General features: G+C 39.4%; 1 protein-coding gene and 1 pseudogene across 5 annotated transcripts in view; one reads left to right on the top strand and one right to left on the bottom strand.

Annotated features, from left to right (window-relative positions):
- LOC100663900 (phospholipase DDHD2) overlaps nucleotides 1-24,581 on the top strand; it is an 87,619-nt gene that overhangs the window by 22,684 nt on the left and 40,354 nt on the right. For all 5 annotated transcript variants that reach the window (XM_064272807.1, XM_064272806.1, XM_064272808.1 and 2 more), the window contains exons 3-5: nucleotides 16,477-16,731; nucleotides 19,462-19,716; nucleotides 20,737-20,971. In XM_064272807.1, the coding sequence (XP_064128877.1) occupies nucleotides 16,477-16,731; nucleotides 19,462-19,716; nucleotides 20,737-20,971 (745 nt within the window). The remainder of the gene's footprint in view (nucleotides 1-16,476; nucleotides 16,732-19,461; nucleotides 19,717-20,736; nucleotides 20,972-24,581) is intronic.
- On the bottom strand, nucleotides 3,784-16,480 carry LOC135228253 (origin recognition complex subunit 3-like; annotated as a pseudogene).

Here is a 24,581-nt window from a genome sequence, read left to right as displayed (position 1 = left end):
GATAATAAATGTTAAAAAAAAAAGATTATGTAACCACTTATCATAAACTTCCATTTTACTGGTGTCATCCCTATTTCTGTGACTGAAGTTGAGAAGTAGGCATTGTTGTTGCTAAGTGCTATATGCTTGTGGTTTGGCCCTGTAATTTCACTTTGGTGCTGGGAAGCTCTTCTGTCTCTACTTTGTAGAGGTGCGTGGAAAGGGAAAGAACACAAAATTTGTAGGGAAAAAAAATCTGTTCATATAACCTAAGATTTTTTAACCCACTGAAAAGTTTTAAAATGTATTAAAGTTTGGTAAACCCATACAGGGGAATATTATGTAGCTGTTAAAAAGAGTGAGGTTGATCTATATTATTGCTATGGAATGATGTCTAAGATAAATTGAGGGGGAAGGGAGGCCTGAATAGTATATATAGCATGGTTTCATTTGTCTTTAAAATTATACAGATATATAAAGACATGCTTATGTTTGTAAAGAATATTTGTTTTTTTCTTTTAATTTTTGGTGAAGATATATATACATAAAAAAAAATAGCAAAACATAATATACCAATTCAATACTTTCCATATGCCAATTTAGTGACATTGATTATGTTCTTCAAGTTGTACCACCTTTCTTGATATCCTTTTCTAAATTACTTCACCCTCATTAACACAAACTCACTGCTTCGTAAGCTTCTCATCTAACCTTTCAAGTTGCTGTTGTCAATTTGATCACATACGATTTGTTAAAAGGACACAATGCTCAAGGAAGACTTTTTTTTCTAATTAAGCTAAACTATTTGGTTTAAAGATGACTTCAGGGGATAGTTTCACTTTAAGGTTTAGGGATTTCCTCAGGACAATAGTTTTGGGGTGTCATCTGGCCTCAGTGGCTCCAGAAAGTCAGGATTGTGTGAAAATTTGAGGGTCTCTTCTACATTTTCACCCTTTTGATCAGGATCCTTCATTAGAAACTTTGATAAAAACATTCAGTAATGGTAGCAGGGCACCATCCAGTTCTCGTTTCATGGCAAAGCAGGCAGCTGTTCATGGAGGCAATTAGACACATAGTCCATTTCTTCCTCCAAATCCTGACACTCCTTCCTCTGCTGCTCCAGGTTAATAGAGACCAGTTGTTGTACCTTAGCAAGCTTTTAAGACCCCAGGCACTACACAGTAAACTAGGAGGTAGAACAGAAGCACTAAAATTGATACTAGGCCAGTTGATTGGAATGTCCCACAAAAGCATGACCTTAAGCCTCTGACCAAAAAAAAAAAAAAAAAAAAATCCCACGAAATGTTTGGTTGTAAATATAGGAACAGTAATAACGAAAGAAGACCAGGACATCATACATAAAGAAACCAAGAGGTCATTAAAAAGAAAGGACCAAAATAAATGTCAGAAGAGACTCTGAAACTTGCTTTTGAACATCGAGTAGCTAAAGCAAAAGGAGGAAACGATGATGTAAAAGATTTCAAAGGGCAGCTCAAGAAGATAGAGTGAAGTACTATAATGACATGTGCAAAGAGCTGGAAATAGGAGACCAAAAGGGAAGAACACTCTGAGCATTTCTCAAACTGAAAGAACTGAAGAAAAAATTCAAGCCTTGAGTTGCAATAGTGCAGGATTCTGTGGGGGGAAAATATTAAATGATGGAGGAAGCATCAAAAGAAGATGGATGGAGCACACAGAGTCGCTATACCAAAAAGAATTGGTTGATGTTCAGCCACTCCAGGAGGTGGCATATGATCAGGAACTGATGGCAGTGAAGGAAGAAGTCCACGCTGCACTGAAGGCATTGGCAAAAATAAGGCTCCAAGAATTGATGGAATACCGATTGAGATGTTTCAGCAAACATATGCAGCGCTGGAAGTGCTCACTTGTCTATGCCAAGAAATTTGGAAGACAGCTACCTGGCCAGCTGACTGGAAGAGATCCAAATTTATGCCTGTTCTCCAGAAAGATGATCCAACCAAATGTGGAAATTATAGAACAATATCATCAATATCAAATGCAAGTAAAATTTTGCTGAAGATCGTTCAAAAGTGGCTGCAACAGTATATCAACAGGGAACTGCCAGAAATTCAAGCTGGATTCAGAAGAGGATGTGGAACTAGGGATATCATTGCTGATGTCAGATGGATCCTGGCTGAAAGCAGAGAATACCAGAAAGATGTTTACCTGTGTTTTATTGACTATGCAAAGGCATTCGACTGTGTAGATCATATTATGTATAACATCGCAAAGAATGGGAATTCCAGGACACTTAATTGTGCTCATGAGGAACCTGTCCATAGGTCAAAAGGCAGCCATTCGAACAGAACAAAGGGGATACTGCGTGGTTTAAAGTCAGGAAATGTGTGTGTCAGGGTTGTATTCTTTCACCATACCTATTCAGTCTGTATGCTGAGCAAATCTAAGAAGCTGGACTCTATGAAGAAGAACGGGGCATCAAGATTGGAGGAAGACTCATTAACAACTAGCAATATGCAGATGACACAACCTTGCTTGCTGAAAGTGAAGAGGACTTGAAGCACTTACCGGTGAAGATCAAAGACCACAGCCTTCAGTATGGATTGCACCTCAGCATAAAGAAAACAAAAATCCTCACAACTGGACCAGTGAGCAACATCATGATAAACGGAGGAAAGATTGAAGTTTGTCAGGGATTTCATTTTACTTGGATCCACAATCAACAGCCATGGAAGTAGCAGTCAAGAAATCAAAAGAGGGCATTGCATTGGGCAAATCTGCTGCAAAAGACCTCTTTAAAGTGTGGAAAAGCCAAGATGTCATTCTGAAGACTAAGGTGCGCCACACCCCAGCCATGGTGTTTTTGGTTGCCTCATATACACGTGAAAGCCGAACAGTGATAAGGAAAACCAAAGAAGAATTGACGCCTTTGAATTGTGGTGTTGGTGAAGAATATTGAATATACCATGGACTGCTAAAAGAATGAACAAGTTTATTTTGGAACAAGTATAGCCAGAATGCTCCTTAGAAGCAAGGATGGTGAGACTAGTCTCACATACTTTGGATATGTTTTCAGGAGGGATCAGTCCCTGGAGAAGGACATCATGCTTGGTAGAGGGTCAGCGAAAAAGAGGAAGACCCTCAAGGCGCTGGACTGACACAGTGGGTGCAATCATGGGCTCAAGCATAACAATGATTGTGAGGATGGTGCAGGACCAGGCAGTGTTTGGTTCTGTTGTACATAGGGTCACTATGAGTCGGAACCGACTTCACGGCACCCAACAATATACGGAGTATCAGCAGCTGCCCTTTTTTTTTGTAGAAATATACAGGCATACCTTGGAGATATTGCGGATTTAGTTCCAAACCACTGCAGTAAAGCAGATACTGCAATAAAGTGAGTCACACAAATTTTTTGGTTTTCCAGTGCATATAAAAGTTATGTTTACACTGTACTGTAATGTATTATAGCATTATGTCTAAAAAACAATATACATATCTTAATTAAAAAATACTTTATTGCTAAAAAATGCTAACCATCACCTGAGCCTTCAGGGAGTTGTAATCTTTTTGCTGGTGGAGGGCCACGGTTGTTGACTGATAAGGGTGGTGGTCGCTGAAGGTTGGGGTGGCTGTGACAATTTCTTAAAATAATACATCAACGAGGTTTGCTGCATTGATTGACTCTTCCTTTCACGAAAGATTTGTCTAGCATGCGATGCTGTTTGAGAGCATTTACCCACGGTAGAACTTCCAAAATTGGAGTCAGTCCTCTCAAACCTTGCCACTGCTTTATCAGCTAAGTTTATGTAATATTCTAAATCCTTTGTTGTCATTTCGGCAATGTTCACAGCATCTTCACTGGAAGTAGATTGCATCTCAAGAAACCACTTTCTTTGCTCATCCATAGAAGGAACTCCTCATCTGTTAAAATATCGTGAGATTGCAGTAATTCAGTCACATCTTCAGGCTCCACTTCTAGTTGTCTTGCTGTTTCCATCACATCTGCAGTTACTTCCTCCACCAAAGTCTTGAACTCTTCAAAGTCATCCATGAGCATTGGAATCAACTTCTTCCAAACTGCTGTTACTGATGATATTTTGACCTCCTCTCATGAATCATGTATGTTCTTAATGGCACCTAGAATGGACCATCCTTTCCAGAAGGTTTTCAAATTACTTCACCCAGATCCATCAGAAGAATCACTATCTATCTATGGTAGCCATAGCCTTATGAAATGTATTTCTTAAATAATAAGACTTGAAAGTCGAAATTTCTTCCATCAGAACTCTTGGGTGACCAGGTGCATTGTCAATGTGCAGTGATACTTTGAAAGGAATCTTTTTTTCTGAGCAGTAAGTCTCAACAGTGGGCTTAAAATCTTCAGTAAACCATGTTGTAAACAGATGTACTGTCATCCAGGCTTTGTTGTTTCCTTTATGGAGCACAGGCCAGGTAGATTTAGCATAATTCTTAAAGGCCCTAGGATTTTCAGAATGGTAAATGAGCACTGCCTTCAACTTAAAGTTACCAGCTGCTAGCCCCTAACAAGAGAGTCAGCCTGTCCTTTGAAGCTCTGAAGCCAGGCATTGACTCCTCCTCTCCAGCTGTGAAAGTGTTAGACGGCATCTTCTTCCAATATGAGGCTGTTTCATCTACACTGGAAACCTGTTGTTTACTGTCGCCCCTTCATCGATCGTCTTAGCTAGATCTTCCGAATAACTTGCTGCAGCTTCTATATCAGGGCTTGCTGTTTCACCTTGCACTTTTTTGCTATGGAGATGGCTTCTTTCCTTAAACCTTATGAGCCAACCTCTGCTAGCATCAAACTTTTCTTCTGCAGCTTCCTCACCTCTCTGAGCCTTCACAGAATTGAAGAAAGTTAGGGCCTTGCTCTGAACTAGGCTTTGGCTTAAGGGAATGTTGTGGCTGCTTTGATATCTATCCAGACCACTCAAACTTTCTCTTTATCAGCGATAAGGCTGTTTCGCTTTCTTACCATTCGTGTGTTCACTGGAGTAGCACTTTTTTTGTTTTTTTAATTGTGCTTTAAGTGAAAGTTTACAAATCAAGTCAGTCTCTCCTACAAAAATTTATATACACCTTGCTATGTACTCCTAGTTGCTCTCCCCCTAATGAGACAGCACTCTCCTTCTCTCCACCCTCTATTTTCGTGTTCATTCAGCCAGCTTCTGACCCCCTCTGCCTTCTCATTTCTCCTCCACAGGATGGAGCAGCACTTTTAATTTACTTCAAGAAGTTTTTCTTTGCATTCACAACTTGGCTAACTATTTGGTGCGAGAGCCCTAGCTTTTGGCCTATCTTGGCTTTTGACATGCCTTTCTCACTAAGCTTAATCATTTCTAGCTTTTGATTTAAAAAAAGAGACATCTGACTCTTCCTTTCACTTGAACACTTGGAGGCCATTGTGGGGTTATTAACTGGCCTAATTTCAAATGGTCGTGTCTCAGGGAATAGGGAGGTCTGAGGAGAAGGAGAGAGATGAAGGGTTTGGGGGAACGGCTAGTCAGTGGAGCAGTCAGAACAGACACGGCATTTACTGATTAAGTTCTCCATCTTACATGGGTGCTGTTCATGGTGCTTCAAAACAATTACAACAGTAACATCAAAGATCACTAATCACAGATCACCGTAACAGATATAATAATAACGGAAAAGTTTGCAGTATTGCGAGAATTACCAAAATGGGACACAGAGACAGGAAGTGAGCACATGCTGTTGGAAAAATGGCGCCAATAGACTTGCTCGATGCAGGGTTGCCAGAAACCTTCAATTTGTAAAAAATGCAGTATCTGCAACATGCAATAAAGCGGAGCACGGTAAAATGAGGTATGCCCATATATAACTCAATATTTGCCAATTCAGCCTTTTTATGTGATATCAACCGTATTAATCATGTTATACAACCATTTCCCTTAATCTATGCTATTTCCCTTTAACGTAAATAAAAGCTATTTCCCAAAGAGTGGCTCCTACCCTCTCCCTCCCTCCTGCCCTTGGTAGTGCAAAAAACTATTTCTTAAAGGATACCAAAGAAACTCTATTGGTGTAGTATAGGTTGAACCAGGGCCGGGTGTTTGTGAGAGAAGACTTTTACATTTGACCATAAACATGCATTATTATTTTTTTATATAACATTAAACCAAGCCAAATCAAGCTGCTTTCAACTTATAGCGACCCTATAGGACAGAGTAGAACTGTCCCATATGGTTTGCTGCTGGTGGATTCAAACTGCCAACCTTTTGATTAGCAGCCGAGCTGTTAACTGCTGCACCACCAGGGCTTCTATAACATAATTGAGATATAATTCATATACCATAAAATTTATCCTTTTTAAATATATAGTTCCCTAGTTTAGTATATTCACAAGATTTACAACCATCACCACTATCTAATTCTAGAGCTTTTTCTTCACCTCAAAAAGAAACCTGTTACCTGACTCCCCCTTCTTCCCCAGCCCCTAGCAACCTCTCATCTATTTGCTATCTCTCTTGATTTCCCTATTCTGGGTATTTCATATAAATGGAATGACATGTGGCCTTTTGTGCTGGCTTCTTTCATCTTAATGTTTTTAAGTTTTTTTTTTTCAATAATTTATTTTGTTGTTGAGAATATACACAGCAGAACATATGCCAATCCAACAGTTTCTACAGGTACAATTCAGTGCTAGTTCAACTTTTTACAGGGGTATACCTTATTGACAGTGATTACATTCATCAGCTGTGCGACCCTATAGTTAATCAATGATAATTTTTTCATCACTGTAAACTGAAACTGAGTACTCTGTAAGCAATAACCGTCTTTCCACCTCCCTCCTGCCCCAGTAACCCCTAATAAACTTTCGTCTCTATACATTTGTCTCTTCCTGTCTTTTTATATAAGTGAGGCCATACAATATTTGTCCTTTTGTGATTGACTTATTTCTCTAAACATAATGTCTTCAAGTTCCATCCATATTGTAGCATGTATCAAAACTTCATTTTTCCTATTGGCAGAGTGGTATTCCATTGTGTATTTACCACATTTTTTTAACTTACTCATCTGTTGATGGGCATTTAGGTTGTTTCCACGTTTTGGCTCTTGTGAATAGTGCTGCAGTGAAAATTGGTGTACAAATATCTGTTTGAGTCTCTGCTTTCAAGTCTTTTGTGTGTATACCTAGGAGTGGAATTGCTGGGTCATGTGGTACTTCTATTTTTAGTTTTTTTTTCAGGAACCACCACACTTTTTCACAACGGCTGTACCATTTTGCATTACCACCAGCAGTGGATAAGTGCAGCGTCATCCATTTCTGTAGCCTCTATCAGTATTTCATTCTTTTTTATGGCTGAATAATATTGCATTGTGTGCGGACACCACATTTAGTTTACCGAATTCATCAGCTGATGGACATTGAGGTTGTGTCCACTTTTAAGCTATTATGAATAATGCTACTATATGAGTATTCATGTACAGGTTTTCATGTGAACATGTGTATTCATTTCTCTTGAGCACGTGTGGGTAGTCCCCAAATAATGATGGGGTTTCATTCTGACGTCATAAGTTGTTTCTGTCATAAGTTGAATACTTCAGTTTTTTTAGTTTTCATTATTATTGCTTTTTATTATCAGTATAAGTGTGATCTTTATTGTCTCTGGGGGCTGGAAACATTACATATAAACTCACAGATACATTTTAATACATGCATACATAAAAAACACGCAAATCATAAAAATTGACCCTGACAATGAAGAAGAGTTACACGATGTTGCCATTTTATCAGGTGTGGTAATAACTCCACTTGTGGAAGTTTTGGGATCATCTGGATTGTCCCTGGCAATGGGGATGGTGTTTCTAGTCAGAAAATTAGTGAGCGTTGTCTGTATGGTCCTTTTCTTTTTTTTCTTTATGTATTTTGCAGTAACATCTCACCGCTTCCCAAATCTGCCTACTGACTTTGCAAAGCAATCAGCATTTAGGTCCATGTTTTCAAGCAATTGAAGCTCTAGGTTTAGTATAGAAAACAGGTCGTTCGTGACTTACGAGTATGTAAGTTACAACATTGCAGGGAATGGACGTCTGAGGATGATGACATCAGCAAATGATGAGCTGCAATGTTGTACGGAGGACATATTACTGATGAGAAGATGGACAGAAAAAAGGGCGGTCATTAAGTGCAGCTCGTTGTAACTTGACTACTTGTAAGTCGGGGACTACCTGTAGCTAGGAGTGCACTTGCTGGGGCAGGTGGGAACTCCGTGTTTAACAATTTGAGGAATATTCCCATCAGCAATGTATGAGGGTTCCATTTCCTCCGCATCCTTACCAGCACTTGTTATTGTCCAACTTTTCGATTGTGGCCATCCTCGTGGGTGTGAAGCGATAGCTCATTGTGGTTTTGATTCTCATCTCCGTAATGACTAATGAAAGGATCCCTGGTAGCACAATGGTTAACAGTGCTCAGCTACTAGCCGAAAGTTTGACAGTTCAGATCCACCCAGCAGCTCCGTGGGAGAAAGACCTGGCCATCTCCTATAAAGATTATAGTTTAGAATACTCTATAGGCCAGTTCTACTCTCTCACATGGGGTCACTATGAATCAGAATTGACTCTACAGCACCCAACAACAACAAACGAAAATATGTGCAATCATATATCTTAATAACTAATGATGTTGAGCGCCTTTCATTGGTGTTTATTGGCCATTTAGGAGTCCCTGGCTGGTACAAATGGTTAACGTGCTCTGCTTCTAATTAAAAGGTTGAAACTTTAAATCCATCCAGAGGCATTTCAGAACAAAGGCTGGTGATCTACTTCTGAAAAATCAGCCATTGACAACCCTATGCAGCACAGTCCTACTCTGACACACATGGGGCTGCCATGAATCAGAATCAAATTGATGGCAAGTGGCTTATTGTCCAGGAAACCCTGGTGGCGTAGTGGTTAAGTGCTATGGCTGCTAACCAAAGGGTTAGCAGTTTGAATCTGCCAGGTGCTCCTTGGAAACTCTATGAGGCAGTTCTACTCCATCCCATAGGGTCACTATGCTTCAGAATCGACTTGACAGCACTGGGTTTGGTTTTTTTTTTTTTTTTGGTTTATTGTCCATTTTTATATCTTCTTTGGAGAAATGTCCATGCAGATCTTTTGCCCTTCTAAATAGGGTAATTTGTCTTTCTGTTGTTGAATCACAAGAGTTTTTTTTATATATTCTGGATATATACTAGTCTCTTTTAAGATATATGATTGCACATATTTTTTCCCATTCTGTGAGTGTTCTATACACTTTCTTGATGGTGTGTGTGGTGCAGTGAATCACTTTTGTATGGTCTTGCTAGCCATGGTCCTGTAACTTCCATTAAATGACTGTCTGGGACTATGCAAATAAGGTGTGTGGAACCGTTGTAGGGATTAGATAGTCTGCTAATGCAAATAAGGTACATGGAACCCTTGTGGGGGTGGGACTATGCAAATAAAGTATGTAAAACTTTTGCCATGATTGGCTAGAATATGCAGATAAGGTGTCTGTGGCCCACCAGGGGGATTGGTCAATTTTGTCATCCTGCTAGGCTTAAAAATGGCTAATCCCAGAGGTTGAGGGTGGATCTCACTACCATCAAGAAGAGGAGCTGGGAGTGGAGTGCATCCTTTGGATCTAGAGTCCCTGCATAGAGAACCCTGTAGACCCATGAGACAAAGAGCTGTAACACTGGAAAGCTGTTACACTGGAGACAGTGGGGGCACAAGACAGCAGTGCCACAGGATCAGCAGTGTCATGGGACTGCAGAGTACTGGACCAGCAGATGGCTGCAGTGGGATGCCTCTGGGCACTGGGCAGAGCTAGGTTGGTGGACCTGCAGAGTGAGAGAGCTGAACGCCTTCGAGCTGGAGGCTTCCTGGAGGAGTGGGGTGCCCCTGGGCAGTTATTATCACACTAAAGAGCTATCACACTTGCCTGAGCAGGGCAGAGGTCAGGTCTGAGCAGGGCCTGGCAGCAGAGGCCTGCCTGCAGGTACAACTAAGAAGCCGTTGTTATTAAAGAGCTGTATCCTGAGTTGTTTCTGTTAACTTCTAAGCTGATTCTGATCCTGAATTGTAACCTGTTACTTCCCTGCAGGGTTCTGTGAGTTGGAATCAACTCAACAGCAACAGGTTTGGTTTTGGTTTTTTATTTCCCTAATAAACCCCATAATTGTGAATATGGTCTGTGAGTTCTGTGTAGCCATTGGAATGAATTATCAAACCCAGCAGAGAAGTAGAGAGTCCTGTGGGAGGGATGGCTGATGTCAGAATTGGTAAAAAGTTTGGAGCGTGAAGGTATGTCTGCCGTCCACCTCGCAGAAACCAGCTTCGGGCTGCCGCTGCTGATGATCCTCCCCGTTCATGAAGTTAGAGGAGGCCTGATGCTGCCGTTTTTCAGTGTCCTTTGAAGGACAAAAGTTTTTAATTTCGATGAAGTCAATTTATCTATTTTTTGTTGCTGTACTTCTGGTGTTTTATCTTTTAGAAGGCTTTGCCTAACCCAACGTCACAAAGACTTATTCCTGTGTTTTCTTCTAAGAGTTTTTTAGCTTATTTATATTTAGGTTTATGGTCCATTTTGAGCTACTTTTTGTATATGCTACGAAGTAGGGGTCCAGCTCTTTTGCATGTGGATATTAAAGTGTCTCAGGACCATTTGTTGAAAAGACTGTTCTTTCTCCATTGAATTATCTTAGCAACATCCTTATTGAAAATCAATTGACCATAAATATAGGAGTTTATTTCTGGACTCTCGATTCTATTCCATTGATCTGTATATCTGTCTTTATGTCAGTACCACAGTCTTGAATATTGTTGCATTGTCGTAAATGTTGAAATCACAAAGTGTGAGTCTTCTAACTTTGTCTTCTTTTTCAAGATTGTTTTGGCTATGAGTTCCTTGCATTCTCTTATGAATTTTAGCATCAATTTTTGTGAAAGAGGCGGCTGGGATTTTGATAGGGATTGTATTGACTCTATTGATCAATTTAGGGAGTAGCACGCATTACTTTTGTAGTTAATGTAAGAGGCAGACAGAAGACCTTCAACTCATGAGTCAAAAGTTCTCTCAGACATGTTAATTTTTCTGATTTTACTGATTTATTATTAAAAAATATTCCTTCTCATGACGTTCTGCCTCCCCTTACATAAAGGAATTGATTATATATTCATATACATATATTCTTTCAAGAAAAATTCACTCATAATTTAGTAATGACTCTTCGAAGCTACAGAAATAATTTAAGAGAATGTTTAGACACAACATACAAGTTGTTGAAGTTTTAAAATAACCTAAAGATAACTTCACATACATCAGTTTGGATTTAGCACATGTTTATTTTCTGCTTAAAAATCACATAGGGATTACACTTTTCTAACCAAAACTCTTATAGTGGTATGTAGGTAAGAGCAGTTTCCCTTGTTAAAAACTAACTGGTTTCACTCATTGGCCTTCTAGCTGCCTCCGCATGTTAGCGTTGCCACGTGGTCAGTCTTCTGTTTGGTAGGTTTTATAAATCCTAAATGTTCTCGTTCAGAAACAGCTTTAATAAGCCATACATGAATACTTTCATTCATTTTTTTTTTTTCCCTGAGATTGTGGAATTTATATCCGTTTCTTTAGGCGCTGTTACTGATGCTTATACTTCTGGGATTAGCCTGCTATGCTCCAGATGGCTTATATGCCATGCAGGTATCAGGTGCAGTATTTGAAATACAGTTTTCCTCATTTTTCAGAGCGTCACTCTCTAGCTAATAGCAAGGATTGTTGAGTGGAGCTTGTAGGGAAATTGATGGAGCAGGGTGTGGGCAGCACTGAAGTACGCCATCTCACGCAGATGCTGTATCTCTGGAGGCCGAAGATACTCTCTCACCAGATTGTTGATGAAGTCCACGAGGTTTTCTCTGAGTTCTTCAAACTAAGTTTGCTTGTTTGTTCGTAACTCCTTCATTTCCATCAAGGACTTCTGAAGGTGATGGAAGTCCGTCTTCTGAAGCCCCTTTGGCTGTGAGTCAGAAGCATCTTCTTCCTCTTTGGCCTCTGCACCAAGGCTCTGAAACTGGGCCAGGAACTCCTCTATTCTCTTTGCTGTGCTGCCAAGCTTCTTTTAAGAAGACAACTTAAAAACTTGGAAATGTTTCTGAAATATGATCATTAACTCATCTGTCGCCAGTATCCTTAGCAGCTGCAAGGCTGGTACATATTCTTCAGACTTTACATGTTCTTGTCTAACCAAGCACCTGGCAGCTTGTCTGTCAGTCCACCGGGATCTTGAGAAAATGTAACACGTGAAGGTATCTTAAACCAGGAAGTAATTGGTATGGTCAGCATAATAGGTTTTCTAGTAATGATTGTGTTTCTTTGTTTAAAATCTTCTCATTGGTCATAAGTTCAACTTGCTTTTCTGAAGCTTGGTTTTCCATGTACCTCCTAAGGGATGAAAGGTGCTGGATGTTTTCACATTGATTTTCTGATAAAGGATATATCCTCTTGGCTTCTGGGTAATTACACCACAGAACACAAAGTGGCTTGGAATAGAAATGTTTTAATAAAGAAAACTGAAATCCTTTTATAACGTTCTGAATTGAGAAATCAGGAATATAAAAAGGTGTTGCTCAGAACCTGTAACAGTCTTTCATTTAATATAAAGGGGAAGTTGTAAAAAGTAGCTTATTAAGTACCGTAGTCTGGAGTTAGATGTATGAAGTACTTTGTCAGTGAGACAAAGATTGGAATAGCTATATCCGTAGTAGCGATGATATTGCCTGAGGACGCAACCAGTGAATGATAATAGATGTGGCAGTTCCAAAAATTCATATCGATGTTGACTGCTGATAATTAGGAAGCTTGCAGTACTTTAGTGATAAAGCTTTCTAAATTTTCAAGATAAGCACAACAGGAGAAGACTGCCTGCCATTGGCTAGAGGAAATCCTTTATTTTGCTTGGCTTGGATCTGTCTGCTGTGTAATATTCATATACCAAGTGGGAAGGGAATCATTGAAGAGTGTATCTTCTTCTGGGAGAGAGACCTGGCAACTTCCCCCTCTTTGGATTCCACATCTAAACCTGCATTCCATTAACTGTCAGAATAACTTTGGGAAACAATATCTCATACCGGACAATCTGTAGTTTTACAATGAGATTGCATATGGCGTGATATTTTATTTTGAAAGGCCTCTGTTAGAATTTTGAATGTTAAATCATAATCTGTTAAATTTACACGTAGAACAAGAGCAGCAGTTGGAATTTCTCTGATTTTTAAGAGCTCCAGTCTTTTATTTCATCTGGAATCCAAATGAGACTTTTACAGAAATTCTATTAGACTGTTAAAATTGTACTTAATTGTTCTTGTAGTTGCTCAGCGTTAGATTTCATCTGTTGCCATATCAACTGAGACATTTCAGATTCACAGTTTGCTGTCCTTAGACACAAGTTTCCCTTCGTTAAAATAGTCCACTTGGGCACCTATGAAGTAGCTATGGTTCTAGCACCCACCACATTCCAGCCATTATATTTTTAATAGCCTAATAAAAAGCTATATAACTTCATTGTTAAAAATTGATAAAATAAAGAAAGAAAAAACACTCCAATACTGCCATGCTAACACACTAATGTTTTGGTAAATTTCGTTTCAAACTTTTCCTTATATATTTACAAAGAGTTAATCTCATTGTACATACAATTTCCTTTGACTTTTAATTTATCATATGTACTTCCCATATTATAGGATTCAATAACTTTTTTATATTATGGAAATGTTCAGATATAATCAAAAGTAGTGAGAATAGTAAACTCCCATGTACCCATCATGTAGCTTGAATGAGTTTACAATCCATGACCATCTTGTTTCGTTTATATCCTAGGAGTAACTTGGAGCAAACCTCAGATATCATATCATTTCACTTGTAAATACCTAAGTGTGTATCCTTAAAATATAAGAAAGTCTAAAAAGCATAACCACAATACTATTATCAAAGCTTAAAGAAAACAAACCAGCAGTAATTCTAAGACTAAATAAAATTCCCTTAATGAATAGACCATAACCTAATCATTTTATTATTACACGACATTTGCATATGTAAGTTGCTCGTAATTTTGTGTGATTATTAATAATGCTGTGATGAACAACTTCATGCCTATGACTTTTTCTCTAGTTTGAATTATTTCCTTAGGACAAATTCCTAAACGTTGAATAATGGTACAAAAAGTCACATGATGTTTTATCAACTCTCCAGCTTTGTGTATGGTATTAAGGGGTTCTTTCTTTAGGCACAGCAACCTGCAGGCCTAAGAGCTTAACAGCCTTTTGGTGGCTTTAACAAAGAGGTGATTCATTGCCCTTGTGCTCAGGGAATGCAGTACTGGCTCTTCATTACACCTAACCCTACATAGAATTCTTTGGCCATGTAGTGATATAGCCTACTTTTTATCTTCTTGGAAACCTGGGTGGCGTAGTGGTTAAGTGCTACAGCTGCTAACCACAAGGTTGGCAGTTCGAATCTGCCAGGCACTCTTTGGAAAATCTATGGGGCCATTCTACTCTGTCCTGTAGGGTCGCTATGAGTCGGAATCGACTCAACGGCAGTGGGTTTGGTTTTTTTGGTTTTGTCTTCTTGCCACAAAAGCATGGCTAAGGGATTTATTTTCCACATAATGATGAATTCCTTCTCACTTTTATCCATTCCACTTTTTGATGTGTTAGATTAAGAATCAGATTTGTATTTCATTTTCTGTGGTCATCAACAGCTGTGCAAGTTATCTGGATTATTTTCTCTTGAAGTTGGCACTTGTTCTTTTTACCTAAAGTGGGAAAGATTATGTAGTTGCCATGCAATGGATCCCTTTTATATGGGCTTTCTCAACAGGGTCTTGTAACTTCCACCAGATGACTGGGTGAGATTATGCAAATAAGGCGTTTGTGGCCCATCGAGGGGATTGGACAGCTTGCCAATAATGCAGACGAGGTGTATGGCACCCTTGTGGGAGTGGGACCAGGCAAATAAGGTGTATGGAACCCTAATGAGGGGATTGGTCAGTTTTGCCATCCTGCTAGGCTTAAAAGAGGCAATCCCAGCGCAGGGGTGAGGACCTCACTACCAAGAAGAAGAGATGAGAGTGGAGTGTGTCCTCTGGGTCCGGGGTCCCTGCACAAAGAACCTCCTAGACCCAGGAGACAGAGAGCTGTAACACCAGAGATGGCAAGAGATAGCGAGAAGCAGCGGCAGAGAAACAGCAGCAGCAGAGGCAGCAGAACCAGGAGATGGCCCAGTGGGCTTCCTGGCCCACAGAGCGAGAAAGCTGAGTGACTTCAGGCAGGAGGCTGGCTGGCAGAGTTGTATGCCTCCAGGCACTTGTCAGTAGAGCTAGGCTTGCTGAGTCACGGAGCTAGAGAGCTGAGCACCTTTGGACTGAGGCTTCCTGGTGTGGAGTGGGGTGCCTCTAGGCACTTATTGGCGGAGCTAAAGAGCTTTGTGGAGCCCTGGTTGCGCTGCGGTTAAGCATTCAGCTGCTAACCAAAAAAGGTGGGCAGTTCAAATCCACCAGCCACTCCTTGGAAACCCTATGGGGCACTTGTACTCTGTCCTGTAGGGTTGCTATGAGTCAAGCAGTGGGTTTGGTTTTAAAGAGCTCGGAACTCTTGCCTGAGCCAGGCCATAGGACCAACAGCCAAAAAGAGGCCTGCCTGCGGAATCTGCACTTTCTGTATTCTGGTTGCAATACCAATAATTTTCTGATTCCACCTGCGTCTTGCAGGTTCCAGCTTTCAGAGAATATTTATTAGACTGAAATAATTGTTTTAGTGGAAAATATTTGAGTTTTCCTCCTTTGACAGGTTTCTGTCTTACACAGGTTCTGGGCTTTCACAGGCTTTACTGTACTACCAACAATGATAATATAAATAACTATGATTTACGGAGCATACTATATGCCAGACACTATGCTAAGCATTTCATATATGTCATCTCATCTAATTTTTACAATATCCCTGCAAGATAAGTTTATGATGCCCATTTTACTGATGGAGAGGCTGAAGCTCAAAACGGTTAAGCACGAAGCCTGTGGCAAAGCTAGGTCTGTCCCTGGAGTCTTGGTTCTTGCTATTATATCAGGGTAATTTTCTTTTTTCTCTAGCCAGTCTCCCAGATTTCCCAGAATCCCCTCCTCAGTCTCTGGGCACAAGTTCTCCTTTGCTGTTAGGTATACTTAGGGAAAAGCTTGAGTAGCACTTCTCTAAAGCCACCACTTTATCATTTCACCTTTTATCAGAATATACTCTCGCACTGTTATGACAGACTACAGCGATAGCCTGAGTTTCATATATGGCATATGATTTTATATATATGAAAGAAAGAATACTTTAAAAATTGCTTAGGTAATTCATATTTTTATTAGTTATTAATCTCTTTTCTTCCCAAAGTTTTCAAGGTTAGGCATTAAGTCGGGTCATTTCAGCTCTTCTCACTCATCATTTTCTCCCAACTCTGTTCTTTTTCAGAGTTTAAATTCTTACACAAATGGAGCATATGGTCCACCATACCCCCCGGGCCCTGGGGCAAATACTGCCTCGTACCCTGGGGCTTATTATGCACCTGGATATACTCAGACCAATTACTCCACGGAAGTTCCAAGCAGCTATCATTCACCTGGCAACAGCCCAACCCCAGTCTCTCGTTGGATGTATCCGCAGCAGGACTGTCAGACTGAAGTGCCCCCTCTTAGGGGACAGGTTCCAGGATATCCTGCTTCACAGGTAAGCAGATTTCTGTTGGGGAAAAAATCAAAGTCTCTGCTTCTTGAATTGTAAACAGTGGAAGCATATCTGTTTACAGTAGTGCTGATTTAAGAAAACACTCCATTCACTAAAGAGGCTATTCAAATAGCCAACAAGCACATTAAAGAAAAATGCTAAACGACATCAGCCATTAGATAGATGCGCAAATCAAAACCACAGTGAGATATCACTTCACTCCCACTAGGATGTCTAAGATTTAAAAAAAAAAAGGGAAGTGACAAATGTTGGCAAGGATGTGGAGAAACTGAAACCCTTACACAATGCTGGTGGGAATGCAGAATGGTACAGCTGCAAAAGAAAACAGCTTGGTGGTTCCTTAAAAAGTTAAGCAGAGAACTACCGTATGACCCAGCAATTCCACTCCTAGTGTATACACCCAAGAGACCTGAAAGCAGCAACACAAACAGACTCATATACACCACTGTTCAATGCAGCGTTATTCACAATAGCCAAAACAAGATAAGTGCCATCAGTGACTGAATAAATAAAGTGTGGTACAAATTATTCAGCCATAGAGAGAAATGAACTTCCGATACATGCTATGATATGGATGAACCTCAAAAACCTTATGCTGAGTGAAGTATGTCAGTCACAAAAGGACAAATACTGGATGATCTCACTTACATGAAATAACAAGAATAGGCAAATTGGTGTTATATGAAAATGGAGGATGACCACATCAGATCACAAAAATGGAAGATGACTACATCATTATATAATTGCCAAATTACATCATTACATAGTTGCCAAACCACTGAGAATCATGGCCCAGCCAGGCTGACACATAACTTCAACCATCACAGCCAGTGTTACTCTTGCCTCGCACCTCAGTGTTCCTTACTGTCAGATGTACATCATTAATGCACAAAATAGTCAGATAGTAGATTTTTTTACTGTTGTCATAAATGTGAAATTTCAAATAACGAGATAGTCGATAAGTGAGGAGTGAAAAAAAAATCCCAAACCCAAACCTATTGCTGTCAAGTTGATTCCAACTCATAGCGACCCTATAGGACAGAGTAGAACTACCCCATAGAGTTTCCCAGGAGCACCTGGTAGATCTGAACTGCTGACCTTTTGGTTAGCAGCCATAGCTTTTAACCACTACGCCACCAGGTTTTCCAATTGAGGAGTATGTGTGTATGTGTATATGGAAACCCCGGCAACATAGTGGTTAAGAGCTATGTCTGCTAACCAAAAGGTAAGCAGTTCAAGTCTACCAGGCAGTCCTTGGAAACCGTATGGGGCAGTTCTACTCTGTCCTATAGGGTCACTATGAGTCAAAATCGACTCAATGGCAATGGGTTTTATATATATACATATATATATAATTTATTTATTTTTTATTGAACTTTAGGTGGTTTACAGAACAAACTAGTTTCTCATCAAACAGTACACACATTGTAGTATGACATTGGTTAACAACCCCACAACATGTCAACACTCTCCCTTCTCAACCCTGGGTTCCCTATTACCAGCTTTCCTGTTCGTTTCTACTTTCCAGTCCCCACCTCAGGGCTGGTGCACCCCTTTAGTCTTATTTTGTTCCATAGGCCTGGTCAATCTTTGGCTGAAGGGTGAACCTCAGGAGTAGCCTCATCACTGGGTTAAAAGGGTATCCATGGGAGTCGTACTCTCAGGGTTTCTCCAGTCTCTGTCAGGCCAAGTCTGGCCTTTCTTTTTGAGTTAGAATTTTGTTCTCCATTTTTCTCCAGCTCTGTCTGGGACCCTCTGTTGTGATCCCTGTCAGAGCAGTCAGTGGTGGTAGCCGGGCACCATCTGGTTGTACTGGACTCAGTCTGATGAAGGCCGTGGTAGATGTGGTTCATTAGTCCTTTGGACTAATCTTTCCCTCGTGTCTTTAGTTTTCTTCATTATTCCTTGCTCCCAAAGGGGTGAGACCAGTGGAGTATCCTAGATGGCTACTCCCAGGCTTTTAGGACCCCAGACACCACTCACCAAAGTGGAATGTGGAACATTTTCTTTATAAACTCTGTTATGCCAGTTGAGCCAGATGTTCCCTGAGACCATGGTCCCCACAGCCCTCAGTGTATATATTTTTAAAAACACTTCAGATGTTCAGTGGTTATTCTAGAGGTGATTGGGAAGACAAAGACTAATTTTATATTCATGCTTTTCTCACTTGTAGCACCTATTCTAGTGAATGGATTTTGGCTGAGGATACCTTGGGATGTCATAATCGTAAATTTTACACTAGAAGAAATTTTTAGAGTTGTTGCCTTTAAAGTTTCTTTATCTTAGCCTTTTTAATGCTTTGTTAGGTTTATATTTTTTAATATTTTATGGATGATATCATGTTTATTTCTGTGTTCACTTCAAGAGGAGTTCTCATATATCTTTATTTGCACTTCCTTATACCATATGGGTCCACCCTATTTATGGTGTCCATGGGACAAAATTGTTATGCTTCAGCCATTGAACTTCAGGCCTTATTTCTTCTGATTGTTACCACATCTACTCCGAATATCTTTCGAGTCCAGTTATCTTGGGCTTGGTGAACTTACTGCAGCTGGTTTGAGTTGGTACAGTTTAGCCCAGTGGCAGCTAAAGTGTACTCTATACAATAGGAAGCATCTCAGAATCTGTCTGTACTAGAATATTTTTGTAACTTAAGTTTTTTTTTTTTTTTTTTTAACAATAATCGTATTTCCTTCCATTTCAATCTAGAACTCTGGAATGACCCTGCCCCATTATTCTTATGGGGATGGTAATCGTAGTGTACCACAATCAGGACCGAGTGTACGACCACAAGAGGATGTGTGGGCTTCTCCTGGTGCTTATGGAATGGGAGCCCGCTACCCCTGGCCTTCAGCTACGCCCTCAGCACCACCTGGAAATCTCTACATGACTGAAAGTACTTCATCATGGCCTAGCAGTGGCTCTCCTCAGCCACCTCCTTCACCACCACCCCACCAATCCAAGGTAGGAGACCTTCTAAACATTGCTGCTTTGACACTTGGATAATTAAGTGAGCACAACATGGACCTTTTCTGCATTGGTCTGTGTCAAGTGGGAGCTAACTGCAAAACGTTGATGACTACTACCTATAGTTTAACCTCTGCCCAGTTTCTTTTTTATTAAAAGATAGGAAAGTGTTCTTTTTCTGTTGGTTGTTAACACTATCTGAATGTTAAATACAATCAAAGATTGCATTTTGCTGCCTGAAATAATCTGTAGACAAAAAACAAAAGCAATGTGAAGTATCTATAGTATTAGCTTGTATGGTTTAATTTTAAATTAGACCATATACTGGAGCATCATCTGCTTGTGGCTGGGTACCTACTTAAGATCTGTCTTGAGGTTTTGACTCTGTAGGGGAAGAACTAATTCCTATTTGTTAAGTCACTGGATAGACTGTGAGATGGTAAGGATGGACTGTGAGGCGGTAAGGATGGACTGTGAGACGGTAAGGAGGGACTGTCAGGGGGTAAGGAGGGACTGTCAGGGGGTAGGGAGGGACTGTGAGGCGGTAAGGAGGGACTGTGAGGCACTAAGGATGGACTGTGAGGCGCTAAGGATGGACTGTGAGGCACTAAGGAGGGACTGTGAGGCGGTAAGGAGGGACTGTCAGGGGGTAAGGAGGGACTGTCAGGGGGTAAGGAGGGACTGTCAGGGGGTAAGGAGGGACTGTCAGGGGGTAAGGAGGGACTGTCAGGGGGTAAGGAGGGACTGTGAGGTGGTAAGGAGAGACTGTGAGGTGTGTGTGATGATGACCTGCCTCAGGACAAGATTCCAGCCATTATTCTCAGGAATTCTTTGCCTTTTATTTGACAGGGCATGCGCTTGTATCTTTTTAGGATTGTGTTTTTTCTCAAATGATTAAGAAGAGAGGTGCAGTTTTATTGGTGGGTAATGTTTTCATGTGCCCTCCTGATCAGGTGAACGATGTTGGTGGATCCCCATTAAAATAGTTTTTCCCCTTCTTTGTTTTCCCACTCCAAGGCTTCTTCATACCCCTATAGCCAAACAGATCAAGGCGTGAACCGGCACAACTTTCCTTGCAGTATCCAGCAGTATGAATCCTCGGGGACAATGAACAATGGTAATTCAGGTCTTGTGGATCCCCAAGTCCAGTATAGCGCTGAGCCTCAGCTGTGTGATAATGTCACCCATGAAGATCCCAGCCATCAGGATCCAAGCAGTAGTCATCCTGAAGAGCGTTTATCTTCAGATGAAGGTACGCCTCCAAGTATTAAAAAAATCATAAATGTGCTGGAGAAGGTCCAGTATCTTGAGCAAGAAGTAGAAGAGTTTATAGGAAAAAAGACAGACAAAGCATACTGGCTCCTGGAAGAAATGCTAACCAAGGAACTTTTGGAACTGGATTCAGTTGAAACTGGGGGCCAGGACTCCGTCCGGCAGGCCAGGAAAGAGGCTGTTTGTAAGATCCAGGCCATACTGGAAAAATTGGAGAAAAAAGGATTATGAAAGGATTTAGAACAAAGTGGAAGCCTGTTACTAGCTTGACCAAAGAACTCTTGACTGGTTTTGGTTAACTACCCTCTTTTTGAGATGGCTGTTAATGACAGGAAGCAATACATTCCAGCTTTCCTTTGATTTCAGACTTCAAAAACGGGCAAGGGACTTGGAGGAGCATTGTAGTAATGAATTGTTTTCAGTTTTCAGACCAATGAATGTAACAGGAAACTGTGGAGTTATCAATATTGCCAAGTAGATTCACTGCTTTCCTAAGAAATTTATGGATATTTGCAAGCTGCTTCTTACCAGCAGGAGGGAAATACACTTTATGTAACAGGCTTATCAGAAACCTGCCAGATGAGACTGGATATAATATGAGACAGACAGGCTCTGTTTTTTTTAAACAGCTGGATTACTTGTTAAATTTTTGTACATTGTGACTGCTTACAACTTCATGTGTAAATTACAGCTTGGACTTTAGCCTTCTTGGACCTCTGTTTTGTGTGTTATTTGCAGTTCATAAATATACTATTATTCTCTACTTGGTATATTTTGTAGTAATATGTTTAATATAATTATTTCAAGAGATCATACTGACAGCCAGACAGTATGGCAATACTGAATGAATTTATATCTTTTTGCCACTTGAGTATATATATTACAATGTGTAGTGAGTTCCTGAGGTAAACTGTCTCCCTTTTTGTATAGATTGTCATTAGGTGATAGCTTTTACCACTTCTGCTTTTCGTGGTAGTAGTGGAAGATGAATTTGGAAATGGCAATGACATCGGTTTGAAAATATATGTGGACATTGTGCTTTTTTGCTTTTTATCATATTTTGGATAGAGATACACTTTGAAAATTAACCTTTTTTTTTTAGCAAATAATTTTTTCACCACTGCTGCTTCTGCAGATAGTGCTGTGATAGATTAAAGACTAATCTTTCTACAGTGAGTAGAAATAATAACTGCAAAAAATAAATATGATTATTTGGTAATACCGTTCTCCATCTAAAATATTAGTTTCATTTCCAAGATCCCTCCGAGCAGATTTCATCTCAGTGTATAGCAGGAAACGGTGAGGGTAAAGGCAGATTTGTGCTCAGGAACTGAATCAGCCATATCTAGAGTGGGGAATTATTTTTTTCTTTTAAGGGTATATTTGATGGTTACCTTTTTTTCCCTATTGTAAATTGCATAGAGAGGATTTCCTGTTTTATAAAAAGAGGTTTATTGCCATTAATAACAGTCCTTTTAGAGCCAAATTTATGGAAGTAATATTAAAAGGGTCTTAGCTGGGCTTGCTTGAGTAGCACCAATGCTGTTATATAGAAAGGACTTATGTAAATAACTTACTTTTTACATCTGAGGTGAGTTTTAGTATACAGTATCTGTTCTTAGAAAAACAGCTGTTTCTTAATAAGATTTTCAAGTGGTAATTTTTTTTTCTAGACTGCCAAGCCTATAGATATTAAATGTATCAGCCATCTCCTCCCCCTAGAAACAAAACCAAACCAATACAAGCACACTATGTGATGAGAAGAAATTTAGTAAAAATATTGGCTAGGTCTTACAGTTGGGATGAGTGATTTTAGAATGTTGCGTGGGGATAATTTTATTCCAGGGTTTTTATTTTTGGCCCTAATATAGGAATGTTAAAGAAAGGCTTTTTTTGTGTGAAAATTAGAATTATACTTGAAGCTAAAAATTTAAAGGGGTAGCACCTTAAAGCTAAGTTACCATAAACCAGTGAGATAATTACTAATTCAGGATAGGACACTTGGATTTAACTTATCAAGTGCCCAACATGCCATTTTCCGTGAAGTCTCGATTTATATACACGTGTACACACACAATGAAATTATATCCATGTATGTGTGTGTTTCTTAACAGTTAATTTTAAAATTTTGGTATAATTTTAGACTTACAGAAGAGTTGTAAAAATAGCACAGAATTCTCGTATATGCCTTCACCCAAGTTCCCCGTTGTTAACATCTTACCTAACCATAGAACATTTGCCAAAATTAAGAAATTAACCTTAAGACAATACTATCAACTTAAGTAGAGAATTTAAAAAGTGGATATTTTATTATTCTTTCCACAAATGTCCTTTTACTGTTCCAGGATCACATGTTGTGTTTAGCTGTTGTGTCTCTGTAGTGTCCTCCACAGTGCATCCTGCTACGAGGTACATGATGTCGTAATACATTTTGGTGTTGTTAACCTTGATCACTAGGCTAAGGTGATGTCTGCTAGGATTTTCTACTATAAATTTACTATGTGTCCTTATGTAATTACTAAATATTTGGGGGAGATACTTTGAGACTATGCAAATGTTTTGTTTCTGCTTTAACTTTTGTCCACTCAGTATCCATTGGTAGATCTCGCTTGTGATAATTACTACTGTGGTATTCTAATGGTGATTTTTTGTTTCATTCTTTCTACATTTATGAATTGGAATTCTTCTGTAAGGAAGAGTTGTCACTTCTGGATTTATATTTTTAATTATAATGATATTCAGCATAAGTACAAAACTTAGAATTTAAAGATGTAAAAACTTTGTTAAAATGATTCAAAATATCAGTATCAAAGAAAGGAAAACTACGTTGGTAACCTATCTCAGAAAATACAATGAATTTAAGAGAAACAGTTATTTATGATTTGTAGAATTGGTTTGACTTTTGACTTAATTATGACTCGAGACTGAGTTAAATTTTTTCCTGAAATTTAACACCTGGGCTTTTTAAGTGTCTACATTTATGTTAGTTTGGGAATCATTTTTGTCAAAATCTTGAATAAATTTACCCAGACTTAGCATGTTAAACACAACTATGTTTTCTTTGTAATAAGTCCCTATTGTTCCAAATATAAATGCCAATATAAATATTTAAACAAGCCCTAATGAAGTATCTGGGGGATGGGTTATGCTCGTCTGTACAATGTTGGAGTTTTGAAAACAGTTCATTAATTCTCTAATGTAAATTATATCATTTAAGGTTGGCAAGTTAAAAGTTGATGAATATAGGTTAAAGCAGCATTCTTTTAAAAAGTTTTTTGGAGGATGGGTAGTTGATGACTGGAATGTTTCTTTTTCATCTCTACATTTTTTCTTTTTGAAAAAGTAATGAGTTTAAAAATCCAAATCATTTTATGTAATTTATGAGTTTAAAGAGTCAGCTCTGTGAAAAGCAGCATTCTGCTCCCACACCTTCTTCTCAAGAGGCAACCATATTCAACTGAGTTTTTTAAAAACCAAAACAACTCCGTATTTTAAAATAACACAATTGTATCATTACTCCATGTTTCTTGATTTTAGGCATTTTCTACTGATTTCCTGTTATGGAGGATGAGAATTTAGGCTTCTCTCTC

Source organism: Loxodonta africana, chromosome 19, assembly GCF_030014295.1.
Source record: "Loxodonta africana isolate mLoxAfr1 chromosome 19, mLoxAfr1.hap2, whole genome shotgun sequence".
Classification (NCBI taxonomy): domain Eukaryota; kingdom Metazoa; phylum Chordata; class Mammalia; order Proboscidea; family Elephantidae; genus Loxodonta; species Loxodonta africana.
Note: the sequence above shows the minus strand (reverse complement) of the source record. Positions and strands in the feature narration are given on the sequence as shown.